The sequence below is a fragment of the Bacillus rossius genome, chromosome 5 (assembly GCF_032445375.1).
Source record: "Bacillus rossius redtenbacheri isolate Brsri chromosome 5, Brsri_v3, whole genome shotgun sequence".
Classification (NCBI taxonomy): domain Eukaryota; kingdom Metazoa; phylum Arthropoda; class Insecta; order Phasmatodea; family Bacillidae; genus Bacillus; species Bacillus rossius.
The window spans coordinates 53948296-53973228 of record NC_086333.1 but is presented as its reverse complement, the minus strand read 5'-3'; the positions used below and the strand labels follow the sequence as shown (position 1 = coordinate 53973228).

Here is a 24933-nt window from a genome sequence, read left to right as displayed (position 1 = left end):
CGCATCTGGAAATATTCAAGAAGAATAATAAGAATTCTTAAGAATCATATATGAACTGAAACGTGTATTTTATACTGTTTGCCATACAATATTAAATTCGAATGAAAACAATTTAAAAACGGGATTTTATGTTTTTTTAGATCGCAATAATATGACAATATTTTTAACCATCTAAAAGAATCAAGGCAGCCTTTTTTTGTAACTGTATTTATATGGAAATTTTCACGATTAAATTCTTAAATAAACACTTTTACAAGCAAGCTTATGTTTCTATTTTTTTTCTAAATCACCGTCGCATAAAATCGGTTTTCTGGGCTGGCAATAAAAATGCGGTATGTTAAAGTTATACGTGGACACTTGGTGGTCTTGGCTTGGCCTCTTCTAGGTGTCCGGCATACTCGCGGAGCGGAGAGAGTTTGCGTCTGCTCACGCTGTAGACTAGGGCACGAATGACTTTCTGGCAGGTAATACGGCCTTAATGATGAATCTGTTTGTCGAAGGGGGGGGGGGAAGTAGTTCGAACTGGTGCGTACAAACTAACTGGAACTGGAGTGAGGTAACCAATCAAGTGGCTCACGTCAAAGGATCATTAAATTCATCCAATGTCTCTGCGTAGAGGGAGAACAAGGAGAAAAAAAAAGAACCCCCCCTTCCCCCCCCCCCTTACGAACATTTACGCCCTGGTTTCTGCAGGATCTTGGTTGCACATTGTTGCAAGCCTTTCACCTTCATGCAGGCTCGTGTGCGCGCGGCGGGACGTCTTATAAAGGGGAGCACCGGCGGTATCCGGGCACACTTGGTCGTCGAACATGGAGCACATCACAGCCCTCGTCTTGCTGCTGGTCGGGACCTGTGCCCTAGGGGGCGCCTCCCTCGAGCCACGTAAGTCGGCGGACATTCCTCCTGCAGTGCGCCCGCACGTCCATTACTTGCTCGTTACTGTTACACGAGTTAGCACCCGGAATAAGCCTGAACGACAGGCCTCTTATTCAAATGTATATTACAATACATTTTTATATAAAATATATACAATTATATCATATTTATTATATACAATTTTTATATACAGTACATTTATTAATAAAACATTTTTTTTGTTAACGTTCATAAACATGCAATGAAAACAAAAACCTAACCTGTGCATTCTATTGAGGAATTTTACCATTCAAATATGACATATTTTATTCATTTATTGGAAGAAAAAAAATAGAATGCATAGAAAATATATCTTATTTGCTTTTTTTAAAAGTTAAATGTGCAATTTAAAAGTTTAAAAATATTCATAACGTGTTAATTGATGTTACAAAAATAAAATTTTAGTGTAACTTGGAATAGTTTTGTTGGAAAAATATTATTGAGTTTTAACGTCGTTTTACCAAGCAGTACCTTAAATTATTTTTACTTAACTTTTACAGCAGCGGTTGGAGTTCCTTTTTTTACTTTGACTAAACGCGTTGTAAATGGTTTTTGACAGTCCGAAATTTTTTAAAGAAAAATACTCTACTTTCTAAAGCGAAAAGAAAAGTAAGTGTAAAGACCTTTCGCTTTTCAGGTCAACGTTTATTTAAAACCATTCAACATTGCCGAAACGAGAATTTTCACACTGCCAATTTTGGTTCCAGCGATTGACTTTGTTATTTGAGTCTTAAAAAAATGTATTCTAAGCTCTTAAAACATCTTTAACAGTGTAAGACTGGGACATCGCTTCACTATTAATCACATTTCAGGAAACTTACACTCTGGATAAAAATAGACAAGGTGGTTTATTTACTTATTTCTCTTTACTGTAGGTCAATAAACAGCCATAAAATCAGTCATCATGAAAGCCGAATGAACTGTGTACGATACTTATTTTGTCAACCTAAATTTCAACATCTTTACGATGGAAAATATAGGCCTGTCGTATTATACAAAATATAATTAACTATTTCACTGCGTACGTTTACTCAATACTAGTAAAAGTTATTCTTGTTTACACTATCTTTTTATAGGTAGTTGATGCCATGAAATATTTAAACTTACGTAAGATATGAAATATTTTCAACCCTAACCACTTTTGTGGTTAATTTACTTTCACTAACACATAAGTTTATATAAACTGTATATTGCCGCAAGATTTGTCTTCATCATTTTTTGTGAAATAGTTTTTAAAAATAATGTCAAGTAAAAGATTGCGTACCTCCGAAACTTCTTCACGCTATAAGTATTTTAAAGCTTTTAACTGTGGGGTAACTATACTGAAAAAAAAATAGTTTTTTTTTCTGAATGAAGATGCGTGGTTGTCAAAATCCAAATACGTTCTTACTGAAATCTGGTTTTATGACTGATTATACTCGCAACACAGACAAGTTGAGATAAGAATGAAATAAATACAGTTATAAGACAACAGCTTCATTTTTAATCATTCATACAAATCAGTCTACTAAACAATTAAAAAAGTCTTGTGAAATTTGTAAAATGTTCACTTTAAAAGAAAAAAAAATATTTATAGATAGACTTCATCAATTAATTTTGTGCAACTTAACGAGAGTCACTTAATTTATTTTCTCTTGAGATCACATAGTAAGTATTATTTATCATCACCGTTTTTCAATAGGGAAATATAGGTTATTATAAAATATACTTAGTATCGTACTAGTAATACCACAGATCCATTCTTAAGTTTAATGTTAATACAATAGTGTTGACACTTGTGTAGCCGTTTTTAGTAACGGATTTATTTACAAAACGCTGTACGCCTCTTAGTGCTGTAGGTAGACACGCACCGTGCACAAATGTTAATAATTTCTTTTTTTCTCGAGAAACCAAGAAATTTTTGAAGTTTATTTGTTAAAAATAATTACGTAATAAATTGTTCTGCACTTTTTTGCAATTATTCTAAGAAAAGTAATTATTTTACTCTACGAGCAAAGATGAAGAATTTCACAAAATTAATATATAAATTTTTAGGCTTATTGTTAAGTTGGAAACATTTTTATTAGTGTATACTTGTTTATGATAAACAAAGACAACCCCTTAATTTTGTAGTGTCTCCCATTGCCCCGAAGGAAAACAACGAAGTATTAATAATAGTAGTTGAAATTTAAAGGCGGAGTCTCCAAAGAATCACCTCTAAAAATTTAACAATAACTTGGGAAGTCTTCGATAGCCGTGACCTAACGGATCAGGCTCATGTAGCGTGCTCATGATGTTTCCCACATGGCTCAATTATTTATGAGCTGGTGATGAAATGGTTCTGAGTCTACTTTTGACTAGGGGTTGCCATCGCTTTAATGCTAGGGCTCACACGCCAGGTTGTTTCCTTTTTTTTTGGTACTTCATTTTATTCAAAGTCTTTTCATAATTTTAACTCAATATGTTCTTTGCATTTGCTTTTTGTTACTAATATTTTTTAAAATATATCCACTTATTGAAATATCGTGTGTGTAAAATGGTGTGCAAGTGTTCGTAATTGTCATCGCTTGCGCAAATTCTTACACGCGTGGTATTACAGTAAGTTCATTACTGTTGAATATGGCTAATAAAACAAACGAAAATAAGGAACTCAGCTGAAATTTTAGAAATGTCACTTGAAAATGAAATGAAGATAAACATTACAAAAATTTTAACGTGGCGTATGAGACGGAGGGCAGTGTCAAATAATTTTTTGTTAAAAAATTATCTCATTATTTTAAATAAATTAATACATTTTAGGCATCGTATTAATTAACATTATTTAGTACTCAAAAATATAGTTTTTTAATTTTTTTGTCTGTTTGTTCCGGTGTCACTCTAAAACTACTACCGGATTTTTATAATTGTTTTATTAGTAAGGTATTTAGCTAACTTAAAAACTAGGCTACATTTAATTAAAGATTTACACCCTTATGGTGTGAAAAACGGGTAAATATGGTCTTAAAATGATTAATTATATCTCCGAAGCTAAGCAAGCATAAGAAAATATATTGGTTACTATTAAAAAACGTAGCCAAACAATCAGCCACAATTTTACAATTTTGTGAAATTGAATCTCTAAGGGGAGAAAAAGAAGAACTTAAATATAATTTTACAGTTTATAATTATATCTCCAAAGCTAATCAAGCATTAGAAAATATATTGTCTACTAATAATAAAACATACCTAAACTACCAACCACAGTTTTACCATTTTATGTAATTCAAATATTAGCGGCGTCGATAGGGTGAATCGTGTTTTAAGATAAAATATATTATCACCGAATCGAATCAAGCACATGAATAGATTTTGGGTATAAAAAATTAGAAAATTTAAAACTAAGCTAATACATTAATTAAAAAAATTATCCAAGAGCTACGAATCGTTTTCCAATCATTCAATTGTATTTGTTGCTACTTTAATAAGACATTCTGTATCCATTTGATTCGAGGGTTTACTTTTATATAACATTTCCTGTCATTTAGGCTCAAAATTTAAGAGTGTACAATAAATTATCGCTTAAAAATTGGCTAAAAATAATCGCTACTAACTTCCTCGTTAAGAGATAGGCCTAATGTTTTAAACGTGTAGTGCAAGTAATGCCATGCATATTACCTCAGTTATTATTTTCCAATCTAAGGTTTTTGCTAAATTTGTATGTTTTAATTTTTCTAAGATCCTTAGAATTTTACGAGTTTTGAATTTCGTTGCATCTTGGATACGTAGTCTCGTTTGATGAAAATAAATGTGTGTAATACGGGATTCTTTTATTTTTCATCCTCCTGCACGGAATCATGCGCTATAAACGACCCGAAACTAGGCTAGTGTGGAAAGAGCAAAATCAACGAAGCGATTCCTCAAGTGGTTAAAGGTAAATACAACATAATTTAAGTTACTAGTATATAGTATACTACCTGAAACCACATGGATTGCTTCGCAGTGACCACAAATAACATGAAGTGATCTTACAAAAATTGATGATAATTTCTAACGATCATTTATAACCGTCGACAGGAGAATGAACGAGTGCGAAACGGTGAAAAGTAGCAGTGTCGTAAAGCACAGGTAGGGGAAACGTGTACAATTGAGACCAACGCAATGTTAACATATTGTAAATATATTTACATTTACAAGTCTAGTTTTTTTTATAAGCATAAGGTGATTGGATGTAACAATAATATTGTGTTCAGCGAATTATAAATGTGATTATTAATGTTATATTATAAATATAGAACTTGCAGGTAACAAACACAATCACATTCACATGAAAATCATTCCAGTATCTTTAAGACTCATTCACGCTAATAGTTTATATAGTAAATATAAGGTTCTATTTAACACGGGTTAAATCAAAAGATTTTGCCGAAGGTAAACTTTGAGATTGTAGAGAATGCTTTAAACCTTTTCGATACAAACTTTGTGCTGGTGAATGTAACCATGCCCAGGGAAATTGTTTAAGTCTGAACCTTTGAACCTCTCCACGCGGAAATAACGCGTTAGCGAATTCGGCCATGGAAGAACCCTAAACGAAGAGCTTATTGTTACTTAAACAATCGCACGCTCGCTTTACTACAAATCCAAGGCGATGACAATGCGCGTGGTTAGTTGTACACTTCCGCTATATCAGAGTGTTTCAACATTTCTGGTACATGAGTTAAAAAGGGTTGGGGGGGGGGGGGGGGGTGGTGATAGAACGCTAGTAGACAAGCACAAAGCCGAGCTCGGAACTTAACCGGCGAAGGCGGTGGAGGGCATCTTCCTGAGACCTAGTTATTTGAAGTAGTTATGGGCCCGTTCGCTAGATAGTAGTTTTCATAATATATTGCTGACATAACTACATTAATTGATTAGGAGAAGTAAAGTATAAGCTATTATCAGACAAACAAACCAGTGAAGATTCACTATGTTTAGGTAGCCACTAATGTTGTGGTGTGTAATACAATGAATTTTTGCACCTCCTACTTCTTTATTTATTACATGACGGTTTATTACAAAACAGCATTACCTAAGTATTTTCGCATCGATTAAATTAGTTTTGCGCCGCCAAGGAGATAACTTAATGTAACAAAAAAAAAACGTATTAACTAAAAAAAACATATGAACGCGCACTGCAATCTGAGGCTGAGACGCGCTGTGACACGTGCGCGCGCCGCGAGTGGACGACCTCCCGTCATCTGACTGCGCCGTACAGCTACCTCGCTACCCTCGCAACCAGGCGGCCGGCTCTGCCAAGGTGCTGCAAGGCTCCTAGTCGCTATGCTGTGACCAACCTCGGAATATAGCTCCTGGGTTTGTATTCGAGAGATAATAATTGTTGCTCGATAACCTAAGAACCTTTCTTTTGTATCTTTAAATATATTATGGTTTTAAAACTTATTGAATTTTGTGGACTTAAATATATATATATAAAATTGAATTGGTTGGTCACATTGTTTCACCTGATTTCGTTTTTGTGGTAGATGTTTATACTCTTAACCTGTTGTATAATTTCGTAAAACCTTTTATTGAAATTTTCTTTCCGAAAATCGAAAATGGCCGGTAAAGATGTTGGGAGCGAGCTACCAACAAAAATCTAAAACGAAAGACTACTATTAAAAAAAGCTACCATTTGCAAAGGAAAAAAAAAAAACAAACTAAAATGTCACTCTGCACGAACGTACCTACAAACTAAATGTTTCGTGGATTTTGACAAACAGCAGATAATATACATTGTTGACATTATTATAGAGGATAAATGCATCAAAAGTATTTTAAAAAAAACTTTTCTTAAAAAAATATTTGATGTTTTTGTTTCACGTCTTTATTTACTATGGTTGGTACGTAAACAGAAATCACCTACACATCCCCAACCCTCAAAAGAGAATATCCAATAGGAGACTATCCCCAACATGTGAGTGACTTCTCAGTCTTTATTTATTTTCGCGACAGCTAGTCTGTATCAAAGCTGGTCTCGTGCCCACAAAAAAAAAACTTATTCGAAGTCCTGTCGGCGTATTTACATTGGAGAACGCTACAAAACTGGTTACAAAACACGTTGGCGTGTGGAATAAATCTTGTTAAACCAGCTTCTCACCTCTGTGTAATTGGAACCGAAACATTCATTTTAAATGACAGATATTTGTAGATTAAATGGAAACAACTTTATTACTTGAAAATAATGTTAGCAGTAATATTGGGTTCGGTTTCTTTCCCAGCCATTTATGTCTTGTGTTGCACTATTACCTCCAATAGTTAAAGTTATTGTCAAACCTTTCCCTGAATACTTGTCCAGTTTTAGCAGTAGTATATAAATTGGCAACCTGGAACTGGAGTCAGTGAGGATTGTGGATGGCGTCAATTACCTTTGACATCTGACGTCACAGTTTTGCTAGCCAAATTAGTTATTTTTTGAAGGAAATAAATAAGTTCAAATAACATACTTAAAAGAAGCTGTTATTTTCGATAAAATAAGATATAAGAATCACAAGTTTTCACCTAGCTCACAAGATATTTTTTCTGGTGTTCGTTTAAAGCACTTCATCTTGTAAATCTGTTGGTATCTAAAAATACTACAATGTATTTTAATGACTTATACCAGCAAAATATTTCATGGACCGGCTTTGAGTTTTATTTTGTGTGAAATGACTTCTCATTAGCCTGAAAAATTTGCTGGCAGCACTTCTAACACAGTGTAATAAAGCTTATTCAACATTTATCTACAACATTTGGTTTTAAGATCGAGCCTATGGGTTTAAAATTTATATGTTTACCCTTATTATTATCTTTTATCTGCTTAAATATGGCGTACCTTATGACGATAAAAAATCAACTTACAAATATAACAATCGTTTTAGTTTAACAACGTTGTGAATGTGTTTGAGAATTCCACGATAACACAAGGAACTACATACATCCTTAGTTATAAGTACAGCGATTATAATTTTACTAAATACGAAATTAGCTAAACAGCTCTTCAGAGTCTTCTACAGCCAGCCCAGTCCTCATTAATACAACGGAGACTCTGGCAAAGTCATTAACAGCAAAACATAAATTAATCATTCCTTGCCTTATTCCATCTCTATGAAAGCACATCGAATAATGCAAGTAGGATGTAGAAGTAAATTCCGAAATAATTCACAATTTTATAGAACCTTTTTTAATGGATTAAAATGATTTTACTGTTCTTAATATCATGCCCAGTGCTGTACTTCTGGAGGTGTAACACCAAACGTAGTTTTTGATTACCAAGAGAGAAAAGTGCTAAGCATTTGAATAACACATGCTTCGCAAACATTAGTAATGCACGTGTTCTCTGGTTCAATAAACTTTATCTTGCTGTTTTTCAATTCTAATAATGATTTGAACTGCTGAAACATTAGTTGAAATTTGTATTTTTCATTCATAAAATGTATGACAGAAAATACTGTAATATTAAAACACTTGTTAAATATAGACTGCTGTCTGATTAAGAAAGAAAATATTAAAAAATTCTCAGGGTCCTCAAATATTATTATAACGAAACTTAATTTAACTTAATAAAAATATTTTTCAAAATATTACAATAAATTAGAATATTTTCAAAATTTAACTGACATGACGTTACTTTGAGATCATACGCATAAAAATATTATAATAATAGTACAACATTAAATATTCATTATAATTTCAATTTCCTGTAAGGACAATTCTATCACTTATTAAAGATTAGGGGAAAATCAATTTATTATTCGAATAAGTGTTTATAAAGAGCAGGAATTACTGAATTTTTTTGTGCTTCTATTTATCATAACACCACTGTAAATTTCTGGCGAAAACCCCTTAGGATAATGTAAATAAAATGTGCACTTGCCTTAACTTGTTGTACTTCCAGCTTACAGCCCACGCAGATAGCGGTGTACTTGCAGGGACGTGGAAACATTGTAGAGTATTGGCCCGCAACCATTTCTCGTTCAGGGATGATCGTACCGACTCACTGCCACCATGCACCGAGACGAACACCTTCCAGGTCTCGGGTCTCAGCTGCCGACTCGTCTGACGTGCTTTGTTTTTCTGTGGCGTGAGTAAACTCGCAACTGCACATGGACCAACTGTTCCACTTAAATTGTCAATGCCAGAAAATTACGTTTTCTATAAAATACTAAATATTTCTCGCTGAATGACGTTTCTGTTAATTCCTTGAATATTATTAGTTACTCACGTAGCATAGAGTATGAATAATTATGCTGCCTGCCCCTAAGCCAGCTGACCTATATTTATAATTCCGCCGTATTTTTCGATGTTTCCTTAATAATTAGTTTTATACTTCAGAAAGCCCTCTTGATCAGACATCTGTGGTTTAGCATAGAGTCGTATCAACAAAACCCTTTCCTCTTACAAATTTGCTATGTAACTTACTTGAATGTACCTAGGTTTATTTGTTACGGAGTTTCCTCAACTATAGCAACAACACTGGTACCGTACACTGCTAACTAGTTATAACAATTCTTCGTGTTACTTGTTACCTCTTCAGTTGATGAGTTGTATGTTCCAAGTTCTGCATTCCTCCGGCTCGAAGATGGGTTAAGTTTGTCTTTCAAATATTACATTGGTGTCTTACCGGGAAATAGGAAAGCCCAGTATATATCGCGGTGGCACTTCTTCGGACTGCATAACATTCTGTGAGATCAGCTCGGTGGTGTTTGGGGCAGCGTGAACGCAGCTTTCAACGACAAAAAAACGGGGAAAGATACCCGATTTATTTTTTGAAATTCTGAAACTGTAAACACATATTTCATTCACAGAATACTAACAGGTACTGAATGCAGGGAAAATTACTTGTGCTGTGAGTGATGTACACCACAGAAAATAACTCGGAAATTTACCATAATAATGTGGCATCTAGCCTTTTTTAGTTTATCAAAACGTTATATTTACAGGAAATTCGTAGAAACAATACTGAATACTAATTTCCGCTTCTTGTTGTTCTGTTGTAAATAGGTAAAAACCAGCACATAGAAGGAACAAGTGTGTGTTTTTCTGAGAACTTATCGAGTATTTGAAAGTGTTGATGATACATGTATATGATACTTGTGAGAGCATTTAAAAATCATGAGAAATAATTACCTGTAAATTTTCAAAGTTATCCCGAAGATTGTGGATATATCTGGATGAGTAGAAATAAATGTTCTTCTAAATTAAAAAAAAATACAGATTAGTAAAACTGTATGGCTTAACACAAATCGCTATGATACTAGGAACATTACCGAATACTTGTTTGCAAATGTATTAATTGACCGCAGGTGACCCCAAGTACAATATTCCTGTACTTGATCCTCTGGTGGTGAAGGAGCTTCGTCTGGGAGACGCCTTCGTGGCGATGACACTCAAGAACATGATCATCAGAGGGTTCAGCAGCTACACAGTCGTCAAGAAGGAGTAGGTATCCATATTTTTCTCTAAACTAGTTTCATGCACAAGTGACATAAATCTTATATGTATGATATAAAAAAAACAATCTTTTCTATTGCAAACACCTCTTAAAGAACATATGCATAATTGTGTTCAGCGATTTATTTACCTTGAAAAATAAGAAGTTAAAGTGACTCTTAAGTAAATACATCGCCTGGCTGAGACCTTTGGTATATAAACTACGCAAGGAACTCATGAACGTAAGAGGCAAAAAGTTCAACAATGACTTTTTAAAGTACGCAACACGCAAAAACGCAATGCAGGCATCCGCTAGTTTTGAACTTCTGCGTTTCGGCTTGCGTTTATTCTTCTATATCTGAAGTGAAGTGTTCCGAAAACTTCTAGAGACGCCGATGTTCTGAGCATAAATGGCAAGGATGTTATTGCTTATTGAAGTGAATACGTCTTTAAAATTGCTTTCAATTGGGAGGCAATTCAAAAAACGAATGATAACAAAATCGGGGGTTATGTTTTGGTACTGAAGAAACATATCTATAATCTCCATCCAAAATTTAATTACACCACAGGATAGTTAAAAGATCAAATAATTCGTTACGTTAAGTGAGGACTGTGACGCATCGTGCCCGGTGGAGGAGAAAGCGCCGCCATTTTGCTGCGTTTCGAGATTTCCATTTAGTATAACTTTTGACTTGGAGAAGCTACGACGTTCGTTTGAGATTCAATCGTCAGATATCGTCAAAATCTATCGATTGCATATATAAAATATTAGTCTAAAATAATTACAGTGAATATATAGTGATAAATTGAAAAATATATATAATCAGATTATATCATGTCGGTCTATACGCATAAAAAAGCCAAATCAAAATACAAAGGGCTTCCCCAAAGCAATCGATTGATAACATTAAAATAACATATGGCCGAGTGAAGCAGTGCCGGGGACGTAAAAGGATGAATGCGGTCGAGTGGATCAACGACGGTGCCAGTAAATCTGCAGGTAAGGTGGTTGAAATTATTCAAATCGATGATGAAATCGATTCTATATCGACGCCGGACTGTGTAGGCATCGATTGTGTACGATCGTCGATTATGAAGACACATTGGGCAGCAGCTATTGTACGTTTCACTACCACGTTTGTCGGACATAAGTGTGATGAGTGTGATCGTTAATGGTTTCTGCGTTCATTGAAGCCAACAAAAGAAAAACACTAACAGCTGCTTAATAATAATTTCCCCGAAGACGCATTGGCTGATTTTAAACTGTGCCGTGCGTTTAATAAATCACCGGAATCGGACAAAGTGCCCACGTTAACACGTTCGAACGGATTTGTGTATCCACCTAAGCGACATGGTTTGCCCTTATTAGATCCGATTAGTGCACGTCTAGTATCGCCGCGACTGACATTCATGCAGACACGTCGGTTGCGTTACGACGGCCGGTGTGGTATCATCGGACAAGTCATTAATTTTATCCGTGGACGTGGGCACAATGGTGCAACAGCTACCGCGTCAATTGGACGATGGTCAAGCCTTCAACGTTAACATAAACAAGAATATGATATAGAAATCTACGTATCTGAGTGGCGTGGTCAAATAGTCATTGGTAAAAGCTTGGCTATAATTCTTACTTGGTCAACCGTTGTATAAGCATTACAAGATTACAGTAAACTGGGATTCATTTCATGCTAACACAATAACCAGTTGTGTGGCAGCCAACGCCACCGGCGATGGTCCGATCGAGCATCTACAGTGTGACAGAGGTGCACCGGAATCGGAGGTTCTGCTTGCAAGGCTGTTACGTACACGTATTGAAGTACAACACACGGCCGTGTCCATGACACAGCCATAATCAATTTTTTTTGTGGAAATTTATAGCTATTAGAATCATGGGTACATGTTGACTGGACAATGTCAATGCAAATATTAGCAATTGGCATAAGAAGACGCAAAATTAATCTGAAGAAGGTATTCGAAAGTGTGAATTTAACCATTAATGAATTATTAAACATTAAAAACCACGAATAATAAGAGAAATTGGTGAAGACAGAGTCCTTTTTAACCCGTAGTTCATCATCCGTTTTTGTATGTAACTCAGTGAAACTTCACACAGAAACAGAAGAAAGTCATATGTCCGTGAAAACGGGGTTACAGACTTTCGAGATTATAAATAATCTTTTGACACCGCGAGGGGTTTAACATCACAGTTTTAACGAATGGCAGTTTTTTCACAATCATGAGAATACGATAGATACACCACCAAATCGGTCAGTTGTTTGGAGGACTTGATTTTGTCACTATTCTCACATAAGGTTTTTTTTGTATTTATTTTGTTTTTAGCTCATAATTTTTTCACTTTTTTCTCACGTATTCACAAGAGTTTCACATGTGTTGTGCTAGCAGCATTTTCCACAGTGAGCGTGGCTAGTCTTTATACTGAACTTTTAAAAGTGGTTTATATGTTGTAGCTTCATTTTAGTTCCCCTCATCACTATAAAAACTTCACTCAAATCATAGGGTAAATATACTGTAGATTCATAAATATATCCCAAAATAAAATTGAATATTTTATGAAGTATTTAACAGAAAACACGAAGGAATTATAGAAACTTTACACTTACGTATAGATAAAATTGTATCATTAAAATTGAAAATGGTAACACAACTTATAGTTTCACGATGCAGTAAGACGAACAAAAATACTTAAATTGTTTGAATGGAACCCTTTCAACACAGTCTAAATTCGAGGTAGATTTCAAAGTAGGCCTACATATTTATTTTGGCAATTTGTTGAACAAATTGTAAAAGATTCTTAAACATTCTAAAACTTTATGTATACGTGTTTAGATATCGTCATATAAGGGATACACAAATTTTCGCAAACTTTTTCAGTTGTTTTCTATTAAATAACTCCAGCGTTAATAGATTTTATGGAATATTATTGATAATAAAAGCATTGGCCAATGAGCTATTAACACTAGTAAAAATTCCCACAAAATATTTTGAGCGAGTGTTTCTGAGCTCGCTAGTGATGTGTGAACATCTAACCTCGGTAACGAGCGAATTCATGTCTCCTCATGTTGTTAATGTTGCAAATAAACCTATGACACAAAACTAAAAAAAAAAAAAAAAAAAAAAATTAACGTAGAATTGGTTAAAATAATGACGAGCGTGAATAATAAATTGATAAATATAATATTCGCTTTTCAGATACTATTATTTCTGGAAGCGAATCACAGACACACTTTCTGCGCTCGCCGCTAGAGAACGCTACCTGAATCTTAATTGTTGCTTGCCACCATTAATCGCAGATAGCAGCTAGGGATGAACGAAATAGTTGTTTTCCAATACAGCTTTTGGTTTGATTGAATAACTGGTTATTTAGATTGTTAACGGTATCAGTTATTGGGTATTAATGTCTGTTTTCAATCACTGAATATTACAATTGAGTAGAGTGACGAAAATCTGTTACCGCCATCAAAATTATAACATGATTTAGTACTTTGCCTTTAACCTTTATTTTTCAATAAAGAATAATAATTTACGAGTTTGCAGAGGTTATAATGTACAATTTGATCTAAACACCTTATTTATTTGCATAATTATGAAGAAATTTAACTGACTGAATTAATGACACATTTTTAAATAATTTAGCTCATATTACGCTTAAATTTGACGTGCAGACGCCATATACTATTATTTATATACTGACCATCTTTTAAAATTCACTAAACATTAAATACTATAAAGTTTTACATATATTAGAATTTATACTTCTATAGCATTACTGAAATACTTAAATAAAACATTTTAAAATACATTTGTATTTGCTTGAAGGTCTGAAATGAGTCTGTAAATACTTCCTACAAACAAACTTTAACCGTATTGTGCTGATTCAACTTTATTATTAGATATACCTTATTATTATATTGTAATTTTATTAAATAAATTCTAGAGACTACATTCTAACCTTGCACCTTAAAGTTAACAAGAGTGTGCTCTACCGATGTGCTATTAAACCAATTAGGACGAGAATATAATATTATAATGTTTGTAATGCAATTATTCTTAGGTATTTTAAACTTGTGATTACTTTTTACTATGACTATTTTAGTTTACTTAATATTTTCCAGGGTATTTTCTCCATCAGAAAGTTTCATTTTGCACACCAATACGTTTAGTATGTACCCTAATGTTTAAGAAAGTGACTATACACGGGCTTATGTTACTGCATGTGGGTCCACCACTTTTGTTCGACATTTCCGTTCATCACTTTGGTTCCATTTTCACGATATTAATCTTACCAAATGCCGTATACTGAGAGCTAAGATGTTAGCTAATCAATAACATACATAATAACTCCTATAAGAGTAAAACTAAACAAATTATTCTACCCATACGCAAAAAAAAGTTTCATACAAACAACTTTAAATTATTTAGGAAGTTCTAACATGTAAAAATGTAGCCCATAATTCTGGTCTACGAGGAAGGTAAAAAAACATTTTGGTTCTGCGACCTAATTTTTGTAGTCTAAATAGGATAAAGATAATATTTTTGAGTCTTACAACAATTTTAAACGGTGATTCTATTGCTACCACGACCACTTTCTAGTTTTTATCTATCAAATTAGCGTGAAACAAGCGTTTTTACATAGTATTTAAGTTTATAATCTTTTAAACGTGTTTAGTACTGTCTTTGATCATTGTATTATTTTTTTTTCATTCCAACCTAATTGTTTTTCACCCGTTGTCGTTACAGTTGGGGTTATCGATAAACCTTTCAAACTATTTTTTCTGCTCCTCTAAGAGAGCATAGTGACATAAAGTGGCTGCAATAGTTTGAATTAACGTATGTGTGTGTTATTATTGCACACAATCACCAATATGTTATTTAGATTATTAATAAAATTCTTTTTTCAAAAACAAATATTTTATTTAAAAATGGTAAAAATTCAATTGTATGTATGTCTAGTTATGAAATAGTCACTATTGTACTGATATCTTGACGTAAGAAGTATTAATAAAAAAGCTTTATTTTCATTCACGAGTGTTAATTTCGTTTGAAGTTGGTTCTTGTTAAGTATTACGAACTAAGGAAAACATTTTGAGTTTATCAACTGTACCCTGTTTTGATAAAAAAACAAGTCAACTTAAAATACAGACTAAAATAAAATTCTAAGTATCCCTAAATTCACTGGGATGTGGTTGTTTTGAGTCATCAGTCACCAGATTTTTTTGATTGATCTCGCCATATACTCTTACTTTTTGACATTCTTTATATTTTCTTAGTCAGATAACTACCTTACCGTACTATATGCTTTATTTCTGCTCTCTACTTTTCCTTTTTAATATATTTACAGACATTAAGTCTTAAAATATGCTCATTATTATTTGCATTGAGTCGAGAAGCCTTACATTCGGTCTTATTCAAGCACAGGATAATGGATACGGATAATATTTTACAAAATCCATGTTTCTTTCTAGTGAAAGTATAACCAATGTGTACTAAGATTCTACTACTGATAGTTTTGTACATATCTGATAATTATGTTGTTCTGGTTTCAGGCACGACATCCTACTTAAGCGAATGTACGCAGATCTCTCTGTCCCACAGTTGGTCGTCGATTCTGAATACGAAATAAGCGGCAGTTTGCTGAATCACCTAATAGTCGGTCGTGGATACAGCAACACAACCATCGGTAATTTAAATTTAGTTTAGGTCGTAAACGTGACATGGTACTAGGTCATATTTCCTTAAAAAGTAAATGTGTAACATTAGATTTATTGGACTTAAGTACCTATAATAACAATGGCGAAGAAATGGTGAAATTCAAAAACTTTTCACTGATAATACCACCATTAAAAATATTTTGGCCTATAGGAACTATTTCTGATAGCCATGTTGAATCTTTACATGTGTATTATACATAAATTGCAAAACATTGAGGTTACATGTTCAAGAGCAAAGTCATTACCCAGTTTAAAATTACTAATATATGGCCCAATTTATGGCCACTGAATATGCAATATTGAAGAGTAGCCATCTCTATCAAATTATAAATTAGGATACAACAATAATTAGTGGTTACCTTTCATAGTTTGCAATTTTTTCTAAGGATTTAAATAAAAAAGTTGGTTTTAAGTACAAAATGAGGTTTTAAGAATCATTTAAAAAATAATAATTTTTGGAGGTGAGACCTTCGTTCCCCCCTCGAGGTCTGTAACGGCACTGTACATACAAATCCGGAAACAGGAAAAATCTCTTATCTTATTTTTAAATGTCGTGTATTCAAAATACGAATTATTAGACTAGGTTTTTCAAAGCATCGAAACAAATTATCGAAATCACGCATGGTTCAGTGGAAGGGCTATTCTAGCGGCTAAAAATATCGATGCGTACGATACGAACAATATCATTCGAAACAGAACCGCAGGTGAAACAGTGACATACAAATCCATTGACTCCGTGATAAACCAAAGTGAAGTAATGAATTTTCCAGCGGAATTTCTGAATTAACTCGATGTTTCTGTATTAACTTCACACATTCTGAAATTGAAAATTTTATTGCCAATTATATTACTCCGAAAAATCAATCAGCCAAACTTATGCAATGCCATGGAATTGGTAGTTGGAAAAAAATTATGAACAATCTAATTAAAGTAACATTTCTGATTGGACCTCATGAAGGTGACGACGTACTACTTCCACGAATACCACTCATTCCGACTGACATGGCATTTGAGTTTGAACGTCTTCAATTTCCAATACGCCTTGCGTTCGCTATGACTAACAATAAACCGCAAAGACAATCTTTGCAAGTGTGCGGTTTAATTTAGAAAACGAATTCTTCTCTCACAGACAATAATTATACGTCGCATACTCAAGAGTCGGTAAACAGTCTGATCATTATATTTATGTAGAAAACGGACAAACAAGAAATATAGTCCATCCACTAGTTTTAAAATAAGGAAATTATTATTTCTAAAAAATTTTTCTTCCTTTCCTTTCATTCCACAGCATAGCCACACAATGCAAAGCCGGATATTAAATTAAATGATGTGTTTTCTCAGTGAATCCAGATTCACTAGAATGCTTTTGTTTACTTTCCTATTCATTTCATTTAAGACTGAGCCACAGGGAAGTGTGGACGAGTTTATCTTGTATATTTAGTGAATGTTTGAACAAACTGAAATAAATATAAAAAATATAGAAACTAAATATTCCATTTTTCACAAAGATCTCGGTTTGAACATAAGACCATCAAAACTTTGTACTAGCAATTAAATTGTGCAAAATATTTATTTGTAAACTATACCTTTCTAGTATATAAAAATGAAAGCATGAATGTTTCATGTTGTATAACTCAGTGGCTTGAAGGCTACTTGTGTTTCTATGACACAGCAAAATAACATTCTACGTACATATTTTCCTATTTAAAATCTTAAATTTTGTAACTAGCCCTACACTATTACAGGTTGCTCACGTCTTCTATAGGCCAGCCCAATTCCTTTCCAATATATTTGGTCAGTGTTATGATTTCCCATCTCTTATGACCTAGTTTCGACGAGTCATTAAGCCCAAACAAACACAAAAATAATACTTAAGTATACATGTGCAAACACGAAATTTTTTGCATTGGTATGTATGTATATATGCACGGATGATTTTCGATTAATTAATTAATCGAACCTTCCTCTTCAATCCTAGTTGTCTGTTTGCGGATTCTTTCAAGCTAATTGTAGCTATTGCAAACATACACAAACGGAAGTAAAATTCTGAAAGAAAAATAATTGAGTGTCATAATTTATAGAAATGACAACAAAGAAAATTTTATAATTAATTAAGTGCACATTTAAAACTTTTAAAGCGCATGCAATGTTATTCTATGAGTTGCAATTTGTGATTATCACTAAATCTTACTTTATTTTACAGATGACCTGAAAATTAAATATGTAATGGATTACGATTTGATTCAGAAGGCAGATGGGAAGGTCTACGTTATAAATAATGATAGTGAAACGTTTTTTGACATCACAGGCGGTAAAATGTATTTGAGTGATTTGTTCGACGGAAACAAGGAACTGGGTAAGTTATTATTCAGCTCCATAAATACTTGTGGGTAAATATTTTACTACGGCCAAAAAATAACCTGTAACGATAAAATTTCTTTGATTTCAGGTGAAAGTGTAAACAAATTTTTAAACGATCACTTCTTAGCAGTTTTCCAGCAAATGTCTGCTCCCATTGGACTCAAAATTGTTAACATTATGGAGGATGTTCAAAACCAACTTTTCAACCTCATCCCGTTCAATGATTTGTATGCTTAATCATCGGTCACTTAAAAAAATGTAAGTAACTAGACAAAAGTGGCTGAAATCTTTTGTAAACATTTTAAGATACTTTAAATGTTGTATTTAGATAGTCTCAGTTCCTATTAGACCAACTCTGGAAATCAATTTACTGCTTAAAATCAAACAGAAAAATGCTTTTATTAAAATTTCATAAATTCCTTTGTTCAGGTAATAGTAAGACGCCCCGCGGCTGTATGTTTTTCAAATTTTATGTTAATTATAAGTAATAAAGGACATCAGTTGCTCAATTTGTTTGTTACCCTCTATTAAGACTTTTAGCAGGACACAAGGACACGACTAAAGACACTTTTCTGGTACGCGTTTTGCGCACTATGTTTGTGTGACGGGTCGTACCGCATCTTTCGTCGATTGTGTTGGTACACGATCTGACCACCGCGCGGCATCGCTGCGGCCTGCTGGGTCGGAGGAGGTCGTGCTGACCGCTCTCGTGCACCGGACTGTATATGCCTACCCGGACTGTGTGAACCACCCGTGGCAGCGGGCTGTTTGGCAGAGACTACAGCGCCGATAGCACGAGTAAGAGAGGTGCCTGGGTACACTGAGCCAGACATCGGGCTCGTAGTTCCCGTAAGCGCTTGTCACGTTAATACTAGCGGTGTTTGGACTGTTGTTGGACTGAGTGGCCCGTAAGCGTAATTTCTCGGATAATTATTCATTTCCCCAGACATTTCTTATCAACGCAATTTGGGCTGGGCTGTTGCATTACGCAATTGAAGTAGAAAAGCTGCTGTGGAAACTTTTTCTGGTATCGAGACAGAAGATTTTGGCATTTTTAAGCGGATACCAAATTTAGCGTTTACGATCTTTATCTATCAGTTATAGCTCAACCTCGTCACGACTAATAGGATTATTATTTTTTTGAGAAATAATTGCGGTATAATTCAAGAATGCCATGCCGATAGATGAACCAAATCCTTCTCTACTTCTCGTGCATTTCTGGGAAGTTATTTGTTTGTTCAGACAATTACACGCAGTTCTAAAGAGAAGTGGGCGCGGCCCTTATGTTTGGGTCAGACTATAAGTAGCTTGCGACGCGAGCATGTGCGAGCAGGCTGGTTGTTCGAAGTTTCCGCGCGGGCTTGTTGAAAACCCCAGAGCGGTGAGAAGAAAAGACTTGTGCGCTTTTTACACAGGATTTTGCATATTTAATTTACCGTTACAAACCATAAGGCAGTTTGTCATCGCGGGTAGTATCATCCAAATTTTCTCCAAAACATTTTTGCGAAACTTTGTAAAATTAAGTTGGTCTTTCTTGTTTTCTTTTAGCATGAGAATTATATCACGGTTATGTATTCACGTTAACGCTTACGCCAAGGTTGAAAGACTCTATTTGCCATGAGCTAGAAGCATGGGTTAGTGCATTATGGTGAGTGGTTATCAACTGTAAATTAAATCAAAACAGTATGTTAAATATCGTTTTCAGTATTATTGTATTTTCATTCTTAATGTTTTATCTAAATTGCGTAATTTGGAGGTGCATCCCATTAGCATTATGTATTCACTCAGGCCATAATAATTTATTTGGATATTTTAATATCACTCTTTTTCAATTTTCGTAAAGAAAGAGAACAGTTCACAACATTTTAAGCCTTATATTGTGTTTGTGTCAAGTCATAGTAATGAATTAGATGTTTAATTCAGGGTAACTCACGCTTGCCTCTGACTCTAAATTTTGTGTCCACCACCCGCATAGAAACCTCAATATTTATAAATTTGTTTATTTATAACTTATCAGTAACTTACCGCATCTAAATCTAATTACTTTAAAAATACTTAAGCCACGACAAATACGATTGTACCATTTGAATATCTGTCAGAAAATCTTGTTTGAAACTTTTAATTACTTTAAAATCTGGCCTTATTGAGTTAAAACATTGAATATTTCAAAAATTAAAATTGTAAAAAATATTTTATATTTATACGATTTTTAAACCTTTCCACATAATATGTTAAATTTTAAAAAACATATTCATCTAATGTACTTTACATTGGTTTATACAGATATAAAAGCAATTGCAGTAATAATAGCAAATGATGATGCAATATAAATAAAACTTAGTTCAAATTGAATTTTTTTGTATGGACGGGAGGGAATGAATAACAACTCGTAGTAAATTAAAAAAAATCTCATCTATTTAGAAAAAACTTTAATAAGAAAGGTTTACATTAAGACAAAATACACTGTAAATAGTTATTTTTTACAGCGTGAAAACCTGTTGGAAACCCTGTTGCCAACGATATCACTTGTAAAACTACAAGGCAAGGCTTTGTACTATAAGTATGCATTTTTACAATGTCTGCCTTATAGTGATACAAGTGATATCGTTGATAAAAGGGTTTCCATTAACTATCAATGTAAAAGAATAAAAGATTTTTTAGATTGAATGGTTCTTCTTGAATTATTTATATCAACACATACAGGCAGAGAGATTTAACGGAAATAATTTCGTGATATACAACAATTAAAATAGTTATGGCTAGAACAGCTACACACACCTTATGTCGATGACTCTGAGTTAATGATTTGTAACTCATTAATACGTGCTTTAATATCGCACTGCCTACATCTAGAGCATTCGCGCCTCAATATATTTTTCTGAGTAATGAAATACCTTATGTACGCCGGCAGGTCGTGCTGCTTAAACTTAAACTGCTTTCCTGGAATGCATGAGTTTATTGCAGTTTATATATTAACTGTGAGTTCGGTAACTGCTGATTCTGATTTTTTGAAAGTTTGGCAGCATCGACTGCTGGCTAATGATCAATTAGGTGCGTCTGAAAGCCTCGCCAGTCAGATATTTTATAGTCTTTGACTTTTATGGGTGGATTAGTGACAGTGTTCACGTCATCGAGTATTAGTGGCACCTGGGTGTGCGAGCACACAGGCTGTACTTCGATGTGGAGCTCCCTTTCACGGTGCTGACTCAGCAGAATCCTTTCTCAACTGAGGCTTTTTTTTACTTGTTTGCTTGAGTCTCCAAAAGTACACTCTGTTGTGTGCCTTCCAGAGACCATTTGCAGTTTGTTTTGGAGTACCTGGTCTACTGGACCTTTACCTCCTGCCTAGGGGATAGATTTTGCACCTATACTGAATGTGGCTTTTGCCCTGCTTAATTTTATTTCATGTGTTTCTGCCCCAACAAACACCTCCATAACTATAGGGGTCAGTCAGTGTGGCCTGGTGTTCTGACGCGGTATTTATAGATATACAGGGGCCTATCGCATCCGAGCTGTGATTGGTCCCTGAAGTCGGTTTTGATTGGAGGATGGTCAAAACTATCAGTAGCTTCATGGGATCTGTATATTTTTATGCATACATAATTTACAACTGGCTCACAGTTGCTACTTTGTTGTTCATCAGCGTATAAAAAAAACTCATTATCTAGAAGATATAGTATATGTATTAATTTTAGTCAATATGTCTTGATATGACTCACAACTGAATATTATGTTTAAGTAATTTGAATGTTGTGTTAAGTAATTAAACAAATTAACGAATTTAACCCATATTCTTGCAACAAACCCAAGAACATAAAAAAGGTTGTTCTAGCAATTCCTTTGCTTTAAAGCATGACAAATACAGACATGAAATTTTAATTTTTTACTCTGTAAAGTTTTCATTTAAGTATGTAATCTTATAAAATAATTGTATATATAACTGTCAATAGCATTCTTTAATATAATTTTAACAGTAAATGATGTTATTGCAATTTTCAAACTTTTAATGACTATTAGTTATGCTTTATAGCTACAATATTGTGACAACAATATGCGAACTAATTTGTTGCACATATTCGTTCATCGTATTATGATTGTAAATAAACAAAACTTAGGTTATCTGGAAAGTGAACAGATATAAAATTGTAAAGTACGGAATTTACCACATCTTGCTTTCTCGTAATTACTTTAACTTAGTTTTCCTTGCATTGTTTCAGACTGAAGTGCAGAAACCGTGTTACCAGAACAGTTCCAGTGCCATATAAACTCTTCTCTTCCTGTTCAGGAGAAACCACCAAACGTTAATAACTTCTACTGAGCAAGATTAATTTTATTTTCATATTCCTGAGTGTTTTAAAAATTTCAAAAAAAAAAAGTACTGATATCCTGAGAAGTGTTAAGCTCGTGAAACTTATAAGTAAAAATGGGATGAGTTCAGAAACTAAAATTATGCGCGTAAATGGATTAAGAATATAAATAAGTGTTTATTTTACTTTTTACAAGGATCATTTTAGGATATTTTAGTGAAAATGTTTCGGTTTTGTGTCACAAGTAAAAAAAGTATATTCTCAACTATATTTCTTTAGGAATAGCGAAATATTTCTTGAAATCTAATGTTAATTATAATTGTGAAAAATGCAAATTTTTATACTTTGGATAAGATACAATTTAAATACATTATATTTTTATATACAATATAATCAGCCAGTAGCGCATACTAGAATTTATTTTGTTTGGAATTTTGAAAGAAATAGAATTTAACGCGTCTGTAAGAGCGACTACTCGCAGTGCAGATGAGCGAATCGGGAATCCCGCTTACAGGGGCATTACACATTGGCAGGTAGAGATCCTTTTGCACACAAAAGAAAATAATCACATCGCGCGTCCTCGCGCGTCTGACCTGGCTCTTCTTGTCACGTGGAGTATCCGGCGAGTAGCCACGCCTTCCGGGCGTGTGACTCGCGAAGATGCCATCAGCTTGATCTTCGCGGTCCCTGGGATACTCCGATAACTGCCCCTGTGGGCGGGCTTCCCGCTTAACTCGTCTGCACTGCTAGTAGCCGCGCTTCCTGGCGCGTGACTCGCCTGCTCGCTTCGGCCATCCGAGAGACTGACTGCTGTTGCTGCTGACTGCTGCTTGCTGGACTGTCTCTGAAGATGTTGCTGCGGCCGCTTTTTGGGTAACTGCGAACAGTTTGTCATCAAGCTTCCGACGAGGAACACAGAACTTCCGTTGCCTACTGGTATAATATACAGCTGGTGAACTTCTATGCAGGGGTTTAAAAAATTAATGCAGCGTTACTAAATGTGCTTATAACTGAGTGGCGATTGTTTGGAATATTAAGTAAATATGTAGTAAACTAAAATTGTTTCACGAGTTTATTTTTTAAATATATAGAAAGTTTAAACCATATTAACAATAGATGGGCTGTCCTATGGTTCTTTAATTGTTGTGACAATTTATTGTTCAAATTGTTTTGTTATTTTTTCAATAATGTGTTCATTAGACATAAAACACTAATTACTTTGTTAACACATGTATCTCAATATTGGTGTATGATTACTAACATAGAATTAAAAAAATATGATTAACTTTACATTAATTTTTTATAATTGTTAAAAATAACTCATACATGAACTGGGTTTTACAAGGTGCTAAAATAAATGTATTAACAAAATTCAAGTTATTTTAATATGTTAAATGACCTTGCATAATTAGCTATTTAACACATAACATTATTAATCCAAGAACAGAACTCTTATTTTAAACAATACGTTGCAAAATCCCTGTTCGAAGTACAAATTAGCATTTTCACCCTGGTATCAGTCTTAGTCCTGTTGGGTTTGTTTCAATAAGAACAATCTAATTTAAGCTATTAGATAAAACTTCAAATGGATTGGACCATTTTATTAAGTTTCCTATGAAATACCCAAGGTTCAAAAGTCATACGTATTCAATGCAACAGAAAATACAATTAAGTTAATATTGACACTATTATCATGGAAATCTTTTTCAAATTTACTTAGGACTCTCTTACTACAGGGACAACCTCCAGATTTTTAGTTTAGCAGTGTAATATAATCAAAATAGGTGTATTATCAATTAATATACAGAGAGAATAATTAATTTGGATTTGTGTGGAATTTACCAATTGTAAAAAGACACTTTCAAAACCCACTATAAACATAGACACACTCGAAAAAACTTTTCACAGTTTTTACAATACCTGGAATATCATAACCAAGTACTTTTGGCAATAATTCTTGACGAAACTTCCAAACATCACATGGTTCTCGTTTCCCGGTCGATGGCGGCTGCCATCTTCCCCGATGGGAGTTGCTGGTCTCGAACTGAGGACTGGAAACTCTGATTTGGATTCCCTCCTCGTGGGCCGAAGAGTAATTTTGATTTCGGATTAAGTTTTTAAACCATATATTTTATAGAAGAGTTAAAATGGCTAAAACGCAAGTAGTATAGGATACCCGTTAAAGTTCACTGCCAACTGTTGAGGACAAAGGTATGGTG

At 34.0% G+C, this 24933-nt stretch overlaps 1 protein-coding gene across 1 annotated transcript; it reads left to right on the top strand.

Annotated features, from left to right (window-relative positions):
• The first annotated feature begins 777 nt into the window (after nt 1-777).
• Nucleotides 778-24073, top strand: LOC134531811 (circadian clock-controlled protein daywake-like). The gene is made up of 6 exons (XM_063367760.1): nt 778-882; nt 10191-10326; nt 15882-16015; nt 18250-18402; nt 18496-18665; nt 22625-24073. The coding sequence occupies exons 1-5, from the start codon at nt 810-812 to the stop codon at nt 18642-18644; spliced, it is 645 nt and encodes a 214-aa protein (XP_063223830.1). The 5' UTR covers nt 778-809; the 3' UTR covers nt 18645-18665; nt 22625-24073.
• The last annotated feature ends 860 nt before the right edge of the window (nt 24074-24933 follow it).